Here is a 14,310-nt window from a genome sequence, read left to right as displayed (position 1 = left end):
TCAATAGGGAAAACTGAGAATGACAGAACATTAGCTAAGCCTTAGAAAAGGAAAAGACAACCAGTAGACAAAGAAGGTAGGGGTTTAATACAAGCAAAGAGAGGTATTAGACAAGGTAGAATGAAGGAACAAGATTAGATGTTTTTGTTGACATATTGTTGAAACTTAATATATGTTTGTAGAGTGGGAATATTAGGGTAATTGTAGAGTTTAATATATGTTTGTAGGGTGGGAAGAAAAGCAGGAGTTGGGAAGAGAAGATAGCTGGTCAGGTAGTGATGGTGAGGGATGTCCAGAGGAGCTCATAGCCAGAGTGCTCTATTGGTGGTACCTTAAATGTATCAGGAAAGAACCAGAAATATCTCTAGCACATAGAATGGACTCTCCAGGAAGAGCCTATGTCAGTCTGTGCATGAGTTTCCCAGGATGGATAGGCAGGTATGGACTATACCCTATATCCTTGGAAGGAATTTCTAATTAATAAAATCACATCTCTCTGAGTATTCGGTACCCCCTGTGTCCCTGTAAAAAATGAATTTTTACATTAGACTTTGTGCTCTTTGGAATAAAGGTGGATCATAAAGATAGATGAGCAGTCTTGTCTTATTCTTATCTATTCTGACCAGAGAACCATAAAGAGATGATCACTTGAATACTAGTACCAAGAGATGTGGATTCTTGCCCTAGCTCTGCCAGTATGAACTTGAATATCATTAAACTTCTCTGGCCCCCCTCATCTTTATTTGTAAAATGAGAGAGTTGAATTGTATGACCTCTAAGATAATTTGCAGTTCTGTCATTTCTGTTGTAAACTAAGGTATAAAGGGGAGCTGGGTACAGTGCACAGAACACTAGACCTGGAGTCAAGAAGACTCAACTTCCTCATTTCAAATTCTACCTCAGACACTTACTAGCTGTGTGATCCAGGATCACTCAACACTATTTACCTAGGTTCTTCATCTGTAAAATGAGCTGGAGAGGGAGATAGCAAACAACTCCATTATCTTTGCCAAGAAAACCCCAAAGTAGTCACAGAGAATCGGAAATGAATGAAAAATGACTGAACAAAAACAACAAAAATGGGTTAATCTTAGTGGAGCATCTAAATGAGCACAACAAAAAGATAATTATTGTAAGAAGTGGTAATGGGATAAAGTGAAAAGGAAAACTCTTCAAGTTGACCATCAGTGTGGTGCAGCAGAAATCATACTCAGTGTAGACTCATAGGAGGTAATAGGATACAAACCCCATTTTTGCTTCTTTATGACCATGGATGAATGTTTGGGGTAAATTTCTTCATCTGTAAAAAAGAAAAGCTTCTTCTTCATGCTTCTGAGATGTCCTCTAGCTCTAAATGTATGATAATAAAATAGTCCAAGTGTCATAGAGTTTTGGGCCTTTTAATTTAAAACCTAGAATTGGTTTGATTAGTAAAGCTCTCCTATACCTGAACTGATTTCCCTCCATCGTTAAACATTTCTTTTTCAGGCATACATGCTAGATAGTTATTGCTACCTATAACTCTAAATTATAGGAACTAATGACCCTACACAATTATGAATAGGCACAAAGTCAGCACATGTTTAAAGAGTTTATTAGAAATTAGCACCAGTTTTTTAATAGCACAAAATTGTGTGCATAGAATACAATATTAGGCATAGTTTCAGATGACTTTGGGGGAAGGTATTAAATGCTTGCATGAAAACTTATGGGTAGGAATGTATCTTTTCTACAGGTGTTAAATGAAAGATTGAAATATGGAAGAGCACATTATAGGATCATGGATATTATCTAAGTTTTTCTCATAAATTTTGGAATTTTGTTTCATTGTATGAATTGATAAAAAAGAAAATCCCTTTGGCTAATCAGCCATACAGGCACTGGGAATATTAATTTTGGCCCCCCATCAATCCACTCATACTGATGGCAAAATGAAATCAAAAGCCAATGTTGGCTAAAACTGCCTTATTAACCAACCACTGTGGCTTCCTTGGTACCTTAATAGGGAATTAGAAAAAAATATGAGTACTGTGCTTGTGTGGCTGCAAAGCTTTGCCACCGTGTTAATCAGTATCAAGGAAAATGGAAATCTGTTGCTAATCAAAATGATATTTAGCTAAAATACTGTAAAAGCTTATAAGCTAAAATCTCAGATGTTTAAAGAAAAACTTAGAACAAGAAAAATGGAACATTTTACACATTTATATTGTTTTCCCTGGAAGGAAAGTAAAGTTATTTCCTGACCAGGATGCAGTTAAGACTTTTATTCTTCGCACCTGTGCTCAATAGCATGCAATTAGGGTCAATAACTCATTTGTGATGACAATGCAGGTATGAAACAGCTTAAGCCATACCAAAGATGAGAAAGATACACATACACACACACTCTATCCATCCATCCATCCATCTCTCCATATATTCATACACATACACACTCCATCCATCCATCCATCTATCCATCCATCCATCCATCCATCTCTACATATATTCACACACATACACACACATCTCCTACAGAAGATTGTGACTGACAATGCACCTTACTCCTTGCAATTAATTGATATATATGTGTGTGCGTGTGTGTTGTTTTACATATATATATATATATATATATATATATATATATATATATATATATATATATATATATATATATATATATGTTGTATTCCCCCAGTGAGATGTAAACTCCTTGAAGCCAAAGATACCTTAATTTTTGTTTTTGAATCCCCAGCACCTAGGACAGTGCCTGACATATTGTTGAAAATTAATATATGTTTGTTTAACTAAATGGAAAGCAAGGTAAAGGAAAACCAAAAAAAAAATCCTCTTATTATCTAAAAATTGCAACCTTCTGTAAGAAAAGGTCCAGATGGAGACAATTTCTAGACCACCACAAGTACTCAAATATAATAGGAGACCACTTCTCTCCACCTACTCTGTTGCTGAGGGTAATTTTGTCCCTTGTAGTTCTTGAAACACATAAAATGCCTTATAACATATGGGTTCTTTCCCTTGTTTTTGACCACTTTCCTGTAATCTCATGCACAGAAGAGATGATAGTGTGCCAAACAGCACTGTGCATCAGGAAGCTTGATCTCACTCTTGATTCTGTTGCTATTTAACTATTACACAAGTCAATTAATCATTCTGGGCCTCAGTCTGTTCATCTACAAAATGAAAGAGTTGGAGAAAATAATCTCTAAGGCTTTTTCAAGTATAAATCATGTGTTTCTAGTGAACTCCATGAATCTCAGTTCTTCATTCATTGTTCTTTTCATTTTTGTGTAGTTATTAAGAATATCAGATATATACTAGAACCATACAGAGTTGATATATTCTAGCTTGAAGATTGCTCAAAAGATTGGATATTAACTAAAATATTTTTCTTCTACTTAATTAGTTCAATAAATTAAAAATCCTGTGTAACCAATTTACTTAAAATAAGACATGCTCATAACTAAATGGAATAATTCCTTTACTAAATGTAAATGTCAGTTCTGTGTGTATCTAGTTGAAATAATTTGTGAGGTTTGTTTTCAAAGACATTTTTATCTTCATTTTCTTATGTCAATAGTTTAAGGAAATGCCATTGTAAGTGAGAACATTGATCCACAGGAAATAGATGATTAGACAGAAAGGATTCCCAAGCTATGATGTGGGCCAATCTCTACAAATGATGTCATTTTCAATGGGAATGTGGAGCCATCCTAATTGGTAATGATGATGATGATGATAATGTTGTTTGTGAAGCATTTTAAGCTATACAAAGCATTTTAATTATAGCAGTCATCCAAGATAGTGAAATAGCAATCCAGTTTTAGTGTATGGAGAAATTGAAATTTCAAAGTGGTCAAATGACCTCCCCAGGGTCATATAGCCTTACAGTAAGAGTCAACAATAAGAATGAAAACAATTCCCCAGACTCTGCATCTAATTCTCTCTCCACTACTTGAAATTAGGCTCCTGAAACAATGTGTAATGCATTAACAATCAATTAACAGCTACATTGAAATCCATAAGATTTAATTAGAGAAGGACCCTGACTTGGATAATTTTTTTTTATTAATCTCACAAAGAAGCGAGGATTTTAGCTTGCTGTTAAGAATTCTATGGGTACCCTTAATCTTTGTTATTACTTAAGCATTAAAAGAAGCCGTTATACCCTCAAGTTATACATTAATTTTAATGAAAATATGCTGTCCTCATTTGCCAACATATAATCATAATTCCTGCTTTGGTTTCATTTTAGAAGAGCACCATTTATGTCACATCTCCTAATTATGCTAATTGGTTTAAATGTAAATATACAATTATTTACTGGGTTTTTAGTATACATATAAATTGCAAACTAAAGTTCCATGAAGAACCTTATACAAAGCGGAAAATGAATGCCTCAAAACATCAACTGACATTACTTCTAGGAATTTCAAAAGCTTAAGAAATATACTCTAGATTTTGGGGTATCCATGAGCAAACAGTCAACTTAGAAATAAGGATATTTAAAGATGCAAATTTGCAATACTCTTATTTGGTCCAGAAATGATGAGATTCTAGGTAAATAGGTAGGGTTGACAGAGAAAGTCTGAAGTATTGATAAGGTTCTAATACTCCTGATGTAAACATGGAAGGACACTGATGGGGATTAGCTTGGGCTTGCAGCACCATTCCTAGGGAAACCTTGGGAAACTCTGCTTTACTAGATCCAATCAGAAAACCAAGTTATGATATCAAATTCCTGCAGTTAAATTTCCCTAGTAAATCTGTCCATGGTCTATGCCATCTTTGCTGAATCCCTTTTGGGTTAGCCCACTATGGCATTCTGCCTTATGAGGTGTTTCCTCTCACCCCTACCCCATGCCTCATGGTGTCTTTCTCCTTGTTATAGCTAACTTAACTCTTTTAGTGTGATAAACTCCATTGTGGATTTAGCCTACCAACCAATGGCATATTCCCTTTCTCCTGGGTTCCACTGGGGCACTTTTCTTTTTCATTGCTAATTGTTAAAACTACTCTCCTCGCTAACTATATGCTCTCCCAAAGCTATTTCATATTTACCAGTCCTGATGTTAATTTGATCTCTTCATTTTGTCCATAACCTCTTATAAATAAAGGTATCTTTTGGTAAGGAGAAAGCCATTGTGAATTCTCCACATGTGAATTGCTATTGAACTCTATGATTTGGTCCCAAAACTTAACATGTGCTGCTGGACCTCAACCTTATCTTTCTAGCACTAAATGAAGAATGTGTTGATTGGTAGATTTTTTTTAATGGAAAAATACTTTTGAGTTATAGAAATTCATAATAAATTCACTGATATGCTTGTGGGTCATGTGTATTTAGGGAATTGATATAAGTGTGACTTTACATATAGGAAGGCAGAAGTCAGGTAAGGCTTTACTATGTCAAGGACCAGTCAATACAAACAAGATATCAGGTATATTATAATGCGTGGAAGGAAAAATGAATGATTGATTTGTATAGTACTTCAAATAAATAAACAGAAATACATTATTATGTAAATGCTGAGGATAATTACTTATCTTGTACCTTAATCATTTTCTTAAAAAGTACCTTGCGAGAATACTTTGTGAACATCCAATATATCAAAATAGAACAGAATGATGTATATGGATATGGGACGGGAGAAAAGAGATTTCTCCCTTTTCTCCACTCACCTGGCTCCTTACCATGAAATCCCTATGCCCATGCGGTCCTTAAAATCATTGTTTTGTTTATGCACCAAATAAACTATGGACCTTTTGCAAAGAAAATGTCAAAATTGAGTAATGATATATGCATATATACATCACACACATATACATGCAGAAAAAGAAACAGAGACAGACATATTTCATAATTACACTCTAGAAGACTATAACCACTTAGAAGGCAGAAACTACTTCACAAAGTAACCTTTGTGTTACTGAGTTTAGGGCAATGCCTTGAGGAAACAAGAAGAATCTGGAATTTTTTCAATGTAGACAGAAGTCTCAGTATGGGAATTTCCCCCACCAACACATGTCAATTTAGTAATTCCTAGAGAACTGCTCAAGGGATAGAATCCTACAATTAGTAGTAGTCAGAGACAGAATTGCAGTACATGACACTGTAGGTAGAATCCTGGGCCTGAAGTCAGAAAGACCTGAGGTCAAATATAGTCTCAGACATTTAAATAGTTCAGTTCTTATTTTTAGGCATGAAGAAAATACCTTGAATGTCTCTGAATTGTCTATCTCTGAGATATACCGTGTTTCCCCGATAATAAGACACTGTCTTATTATTTTTTTGGGACTAAAAAACACCAGAGGGCTTATTTTCAGGGGAGGGCTTATTTTATCCTCCATCATGCCCCTTTTATCCTCCATCATGCCCATTTTAGCCTCCATCATGCCCCTTTTATCCTCCATCATGCCCATTTTAGCCTCCATCATGCCCCTTTTAGCCTCCATCATGCCCCCTGAGTGCTTATTTTATTCTCCATCGCTTACTGAACTTACCGAGTTTTTAGATGGTCCTGTCTCAGCTCTACTCCGCGGCGCTGCTCTCAGTAGCGCCAGCAAACAAATCACCAGGGAAGAAGAGGATGACGCGCTCACTGCTGCAGCTCTGATTGGATGCAGCTCGGAGCGCGACGTGCGTTTCACCCGGGAGGGGAGGACGGCGCTGCTTACTGAAGGTACCGCTACGCAGCATATAGCGCAGGGGATCACCATGATGACCGTTTTCATAGTAAGTTCGATAGGGCTTATTTTCGGGGGAGGGCTTATTTTAGCGGAATATTAAAGAGTATGTGGGTGTCTTATTTTCAGGATAGGTCTTATTATCGGGGAAACACGGTAATAAAGAGTGGAATGAAAAACTCTTAGTATGATTAGATAGATAGATAGATAGATAGATAGATAGATAGATAGATAGATAGATAGATAGATAGATATAGATATATAGATATCATACCTATGTGACCTTGGTCTAATAATTCATTTCAATTCTATGGGTTTTGGTTTTGTTAAGTTAAAATTCCACAGTATCATTCTCACTGGCTTGTTTTAAAGATCAAAGGAGATAAAAGCAAAAACAAAAACAAAAATCCCAAAACTTGGTAATTTAAACAAAACATTCTCAATGTTTGGCTCTAATGTTTCCTAAATTCTCTCCCCCACAGATATGCATTTCTTATTTGGAAAATATCAAATATGAGTAAGGGGAGTAGGGATAAATCTATTTAGAAATGTGATCTTAGGTCCAAGGATGAGAGCTAGCCTAGAGGAGCAGAGAGAAAGCTGATATGGAAATCTAGAAGACCTGAATTCAAGTGCTGTATTTACTATATATGAGTTATGACTAAACCATTGAACTTCTTGTCTCAGACATTTGTATAAAGACCACAGATTGCTGAGTAGGTATGGATTTTCAGTGGTAAAGGGAGTTTCCTTACACTCTATAAATTAAATTATATTCTTTTGTCCACCAAAAAAAAATTGTAGATCTAGAACTCTATGCCCCCAAATAAAAGAATTAAAACTCTTCAAAAATTTGAGTACACTTTGGTCTATGATGTACCAAAAGAAGTGAATTTAACTGAAATTTCTACCAAATTTCTAACGTGAAATGCTGGTAATGTTTACTCACTTCCTCACTAGGGTTCTTACTATATCTGAATGCCAGGGTTGCAGGAATCCAAGGTAAAGTGTTCACTGACAAATAAGCCTCCAGCTTTCTAATTTATTTCTAATTGAAAAGCTATTATTTGTGTGAATGGCTCTCAAAATGATTTTCAGTTTCTCTAAAAGATTGTCTAACCAAGTCATTCAGCTGCTTTATTTGGGAATCTTAATGTCTAAATAGAAAATTTAGAAGGACTGGGGCAACTAGATATTACTTTGAAGGGTTAAACACAGGACTTGTAGTGGAAATGTCCTGTAAAATAACTGATGTCTATATGTATGTATTATATCCTATAGATACAAAGGATATACTAAATATACCAATATATTAATATATTTATGATAAACAGTATAACATTAAATATGTTATACTAAATGCATAATAATGATAATTTTTCATAATAATTGAGTAAAGGAGTAATGTTAACAGCTGCTGACATTTCTATGGACTTTGATATATTGTTGATTAAAAAAGAATTCATTAAATGCTTTTTTTTTTGTTTCAGGCAGTGTTTTCTCCCAGGATCCAATACACTGTTCTACTCATGGCAGATTCTAAATACATGGTTAGTGAATCTATTGATGAACATGTACATATACACTGGTGAAAGTTTTTTTATTTAACGCTTTCCTCCCAACTATATTTCTAGAGTTGAGGTTGTTGATGTTTTTTTGGAAAAGAAAATAGCTGAAAGAGTACAAAATTTCTTTAATAAAGATGTTGAAAATATATAGAGAATTGACTCTAATTTATAAAAAATCAAGCCAGTCTCCAATTGATAAATGGTCAAAGGATATGAACAGACAATTCTCAGATGAAGAAATGGAAACTATTTATAGCTGTATGAAAAGATGCTCCAAGTCATTATTAATCAGAGAAATGCAAATTAAGACAACTCTGAGATACTACTACACACCTGTCAGATTGTCTAGAATGACAGGGAAAGATAATGCACAATGTTGGAGGGGATGTGGGAAAACAGGGACACTGATACATTGTTGGCGGAATTGTGAATACATCTAGCTTTTCTGGAGAGCAATTTAGAACTATGCTCAAAAAGTTATCGAACTGTGCATACCCTTTGACCTAGCAGTGTTACTACTGGGCTTATATCCCAAAGAGATCTTAAAGAAGGGAAGGGAACCTGTATATGCAAGAATGTTTATGGCAGCCCTCTTTGTAGTGGCCAGAAACTGGAAACTGAGTGGATACCCATCAACTGGAGAATGGTTGGGTAAATTGTGGCATACGAATGTATAGAGACCTACATGAACTGATGCTGAGTGAAATGAGCAGGACCAGGAGATCATTATATGCTTCAACAATACTATATGAAGATCAATTCTGATAGATGTGGCCCTCTTCAACAATGAGATGAACCAAATCAGTTCCAATAGAGCAGTAATGAATTGAACCACCTATACCCAGAGAAAGAACTCTGGGAGATGACTATGAACCATTGCATGGAATTCCCAATCCTTCTATTTTTGTCCATCTGCATTTTGGATTTCCTTCACAGGCTAATTGTAAGCTATTTCAAAGTTCGATTCTTTTTGTACAGCAAAATAACTGTATGGACATGTATGTATTTAATTTATACTTTAACATATGTAACATGTATTGGTCAACCTGCCATCTGGGGGGGAGGAGGGGAAAATTAGAACAAAAGGTTTGGCAATTGCCAATGCTGTATATGCATATATCTGGTAAATAAAAACTATAAAAAAATAAAATAAAGATGTTGAAGGCCTATAATTACATGGATTTCCATGAATGTTCCAACACAGCAGCCAATTTCATTCTATTTGGCATTATAAGCGATATGATAGAGGACTTTGCTCTAACCAACAGAATTGTTCTTTCAAGGTCCTATTTGAAAAGCCCCTGCATAGTAACTCAATTAAGATAAATCTTTCATTCTCCCAAATGAATTCCACTCCCTAACTAATGAATATTTTGTAGTTATGATTGTTTGCATAGATTTTATCAAGTCCAGGAGGTTTACAAAAAGTGGGTTAGTTCAATGGATTTGGCAATGGAGTCTCATTTTTGAAATAGACGTATAGCTTAATAGTAATTTATTGCTAACTGGCATATCTCTAGTACTTTAAAGTTGCCAAACACCTTATACAAGTGATCTCATTTGACCCTCAGTAATATTAAGCATCATAGACACTATTATTATATTCATTTTCCAAATGAAGAAAGAAACTGAGGTTCAGAAAGCTTATGGTTATATAACTCATCAGCTTCTAAGGCTTATTAACTTAGTTTTAGGCACATTTCTTGGGAGCATCCTGAACCTGCCCTCGCATCCTGAATTTCAGGGTAATGCATAATGAAGGAGGTACAGTCTTCCATTGGCCCTTATAAAAGCCTGCATGGTCAATGCACAGAAGGCCTTTGTCACCCCCACAAATTTGAAGGTCAAATTTATATCAGCAATGGGTCATTGACCATTAAAAACAGGCATTCTGCTAGAAGCTTGGCTTTCTTCTTATATTGTTAATCATTTCCGCCTCCACACCACCCCCTTTTCCTAAGGGAATTCTAAGTTGGTCAAATTGACTCATAATAATGAAAAGCATGGGCAAAAGCCATTCTTGATATACTCCATCTGACCCATAACCAGCAGTTCTCTTGCTAAATCAATTAATTAGCATTTAGCAAATTCCTACTATGTGTTAGGTGCTAGGTACAAACACAAAAACAATCCGTACTGACAGAAATGCTGCACTCTATAGTTATAATAGCATATTGCTCTATTGACAATGAGAAATAGCCTCATGAGGAAAAAAGTTAATTTTTATGTCTATAATAGACTCTCTTTTGGCAATCTAATGGAAGCTTATGAACCCTTTCTCTGAATTATTTTTATAAACAATTGAAGGAAGTGTTAAATTCAGCTTGAGATTAGCTAAATTGAAAATGTAATTTTTTTTCTATCTCCAAGGTCATGGATCCCTTGAAATTTATTCACAAAGGTCAGTTTAAGAATCCCTTGCTCTTGCTTCAATACTTGCCTTGTGGAGACCTGAAAACATATGCTAAAAGATCCAGGATGAGTTAACAGTGATGGCTGGATCTATTAATTTCATTTTCTGCACAGTTCAATGAGGTTGTTATGAAAGTTACTGGCAAAATTCAAACAAAAATGGGATGAGCTGTCCAATTTGTTGTCTAATTTAATTTAAAAGAGTCTGGATTTGTAATCAAAGTATGAAAGCAATATGGTAGGATGAAAAGGGCATGGCCATGGAGTCTGTTTCAATCCTGCCTCTGACATTTACTAGCTGTGTAGTCTTGGGCAAGTAACAACAAACAGTTCTTAAAAGCCCACAGGTCCCAGGCAATTAAGCCTCTTTGTCCTTCTGGGACATGGATTTTTCATCTGTAAAATGACATGATTTGGATTAGATGATCTCTAAAATTCCTTTCTTTTCTCTAGATATGATCATGATTCAAATGTCAGTCCTGCTGCCCCTTGCCACCGAGGTGACTTTGACAGTTAGCCTTCTGAGCCTGTGCTCTTATCTGAAGAATGAAAGAAGAGTTAAACAACTGGCATATTCCCTCTAAACTCCAAACTTTTGATCCTATGGAAATTTATGGAGAAAATAAAGATTTCATTGGGAAATGCATAGATTTTCTTATGAAAACAAAATTTCCAATGACTCTGAAGCCAATCACTGTTATAATGGTCCTTTAAGTATCTTAGCTTCTCATGAACCAAGTGTCCACACTTTTGATGTCAAAGCTAAACTTTTTTTTCTTTTTCTTACTCTTTTCCTATATGTTTTACCTCTCTCCCTTCCCTCCTTTTCTTCCTTTCTCCCTCCCTTTTTCCCTCCCTTTCTCCCTCCTTCCCTTCCTCTTTCTTTCTTTCTTTTTTTTTTCCTATCAAAATGCTATGTAGAGAAAAAAAAAGAATTTTAGGGGTTATTTTATACTGAGAGTTTTAAAATGAATGAATGTTATCTAATTTTTTTACTAAACAAATTGTCATTCTAAATGTCCACATCACTTTTTAGACACTGGACTAATAGTTATCCATTTTATCCAAGAGGCCCATTATATCCATCCTCTATAACTGTACATAAGAGCATAGTGTAAACCTCACAAGTTCAGCAACAAAAGTAAGGTGAAGAACCTTCATAAATAAAAAGAAAGAAAGAAATGAAAACAGAGAACCTCCCCAAATCATGCTTGCTTTCTTTTTGAACCAGGAAGTCCAGACTCCTGTGTGACTACAAAGCAAGTCATTTAAACTCTCTAGGACTGCAAAAAAATGGTGACTGGTACAGATACTTTTAAAATTCCTCCCATCCATACCTTGCTTCCCTTTTGTTTGTTAATTATGTTTAAACTACAACTAGACCTTTGGATAGTTTCTTACAAATTACCTGTGCCATCTTTCTATCCCATTCTTCAGAAAGATTAATTCTCAGCTCTCTCAGAAAAGACAGGGCAAGAAAGAAGTATAAGAATAGACAGAAAAATGTTAATAAGGATACATGATTCTCTGACTAAATAGAGGAACTCATTTCCAAATTAAAATTTCTGTATCTGTAAATATTTTTAAAAGTTCATTTTTAATGAGCATAGTTAATTTTGGGTACTTGGAAAACCATTATCATGTTCTGGATTATATTCTTTATCAGTAGGAATTAGAGAAGTTGAACTAGAGGGGTGTGTGTGTGTGTGTGTGTATGTGTGTGTGTGTGTGTGTGTGTGTGTGTGTGTGTGTGTTTAAGTGTAGAAGCAGAAAGTCAAGCTTCTTTCCAAAGTGTGGATTCAGATTCAGAAATTTCCAGAGTGCGGATTCCATTCTTCCTCGCCCATTGGGAAAGACTGGTTGACTACATTGAGCGTGACATGTAATATTTGTTGGCATGGGATGCATTAAAGAACCTTCATTCTGGGTTATTTCTTCACTGGGTCATTTTCTTCAGAGGTTGGTTCCATCCTTTTCAAGGGGCATACACAGGTCCCATTCTGAGCGTTGCATTGGGATCCTGGGGAACACTGGCACTGCAGAGAGCAATTGGGCCCATACCGATCTGATCTGCATTCTGTAAAGTGAAAAGGAAAAACAAATGGAGCAGAACTTCACAAGATACATTTTTTCTGGATTCATATTGATTTTTGTTATTGCTTCTTGGCTCTCAATAAGATAATGATAGCCTCATAAAATCAGCTGGTTAACCATGTGGTATCTTCTTCCTCCTCTGGAATGTTATATAATGAAAAGGATTAGTTTTCTGGAAAAAGAGAAGGGGATAAGAAATTCAGGAGATCAGGGGGAAAGTGGGGGAAAGAGAGAACAGGAGAGAAGCTTTTATTTTTTAAAGTCTTAAATATTTCTGCATCTCAGAGCAGAGAAGTCATGTGGAGGAGATGCAGGAAACTGAGTAGTTGTTAAGTGATCAATCAACAAGCATTTAATAAAAACCTTTTTTTATGTTTGAGCCTTTGTATTAGGAAATGGAGGAAACAGAAGAAGTCCTCAAGAAGCTTATATTCTATTGTGGAGACAGTATTTATATGTGTAAGTATATGGGAAATTTAAGGATAGAGACTACATCTATGATCACATTAGCAGGGCAATGTCCTGAGTGAAAAATCTCCCTATACCAAAGAAGGTTGGTACGTTCTATGAATTTTCTAATCTTAGAGAGATGCTTGATGTAGTAAAGATCATGTGACTTTGCTATGGTCATAATCCAGTATATCTCAGAGATGGGAAATTGAATTTTTCTGGTTCTAAGATTAGTTTTGTTTCCTCTGTCTATAGTTGAAAAATAAAACAATGTGATTTTGGGAGGAGCCTCCAGAGGTGCCAAGGGTAGAGTACTGAACCTGGAGTTCAAATTCTATCAGATGCTCATTAGTTGTGTCATCCTAGGCAACTCAACCTCGGTTTGCCTCAGTTTCCTCATTGGTAAAAGTGGGGATAAGAATAGCTCCTATTTCCCAGAGCTCTTGTGAGAATCCAATGAATTCATATTTTTAAGGAACTTAGCACAGTCCTAGTACCTAGAAGGTTCTTAACAAGAGAGCCAGAGGATATATGTGGCTGATGGAATGGGCCTGGATTTGTCCCCTGTAATCTTGGAAATAAATCTTTATCCTCAGGTCACTCATTGGTCACAATGGCCTCCAGGGTGCTTCTAGCTAGGATCCTGGTTATCTCTAGCTTTTTTTTTAGGGTGTGAAGGGGTTTTTGGAATTGAAAGAATCCAAGTGTGGAAAGCAAAGTCTGGCAGGTCTGACTGAACTGGGAATCTGGGAAGCCTCCAGACCAGGACTGGAGACAGACAGACTGTAGGAAAGTTCTGAAGATCAGCCTAGTCAAGGCCACAGAATGAAACTTTGCTCACAGCTGCTCTCAAGGGCTATCTACAGAGCTCAAGAGAGCTTAGTGGGAGGATGCTGCAGGCCTGGAGTTATCACCAATCCTTGGAGTGCTCAAATGCATGATGAAGAATGACATAGCCCACACTTTAACTTTGCCCTTAAATTTTTAGAAGAACCCCACAAAGTTTAGTTTATCAGACACATTCTCCTTCATCAGCTCCTAGTTTTTTCATGTGGTCCAACTGAGTTTTTGTATAAAGTTATTTGGAATGGACTGAATTATG

General features: G+C 35.9%; 1 protein-coding gene across 1 annotated transcript in view; it reads right to left on the bottom strand.

The window, feature by feature from the left end:
- Positions 1-2,677: 2,677 nt before the first annotated feature.
- LOC141561848 (uncharacterized) overlaps positions 2,678-14,310 on the bottom strand; it is a 327,004-nt gene continuing 315,371 nt past the window's right edge. The window contains exon 21 of the mRNA XM_074301949.1: positions 2,678-12,741. Coding sequence (XP_074158050.1) covers positions 12,593-12,741 — 149 coding nt within the window. The 3' untranslated portion in view covers positions 2,678-12,592. The remainder of the gene's footprint in view (positions 12,742-14,310) is intronic.

Source organism: Sminthopsis crassicaudata, chromosome 3, assembly GCF_048593235.1.
Source record: "Sminthopsis crassicaudata isolate SCR6 chromosome 3, ASM4859323v1, whole genome shotgun sequence".
In the NCBI taxonomy this organism is placed as follows: Eukaryota; Metazoa; Chordata; class Mammalia; order Dasyuromorphia; family Dasyuridae; genus Sminthopsis; species Sminthopsis crassicaudata.
The sequence above is the reverse complement of the archived record's forward strand: the minus strand, read 5'-3'. Positions and strand labels throughout refer to the sequence as shown.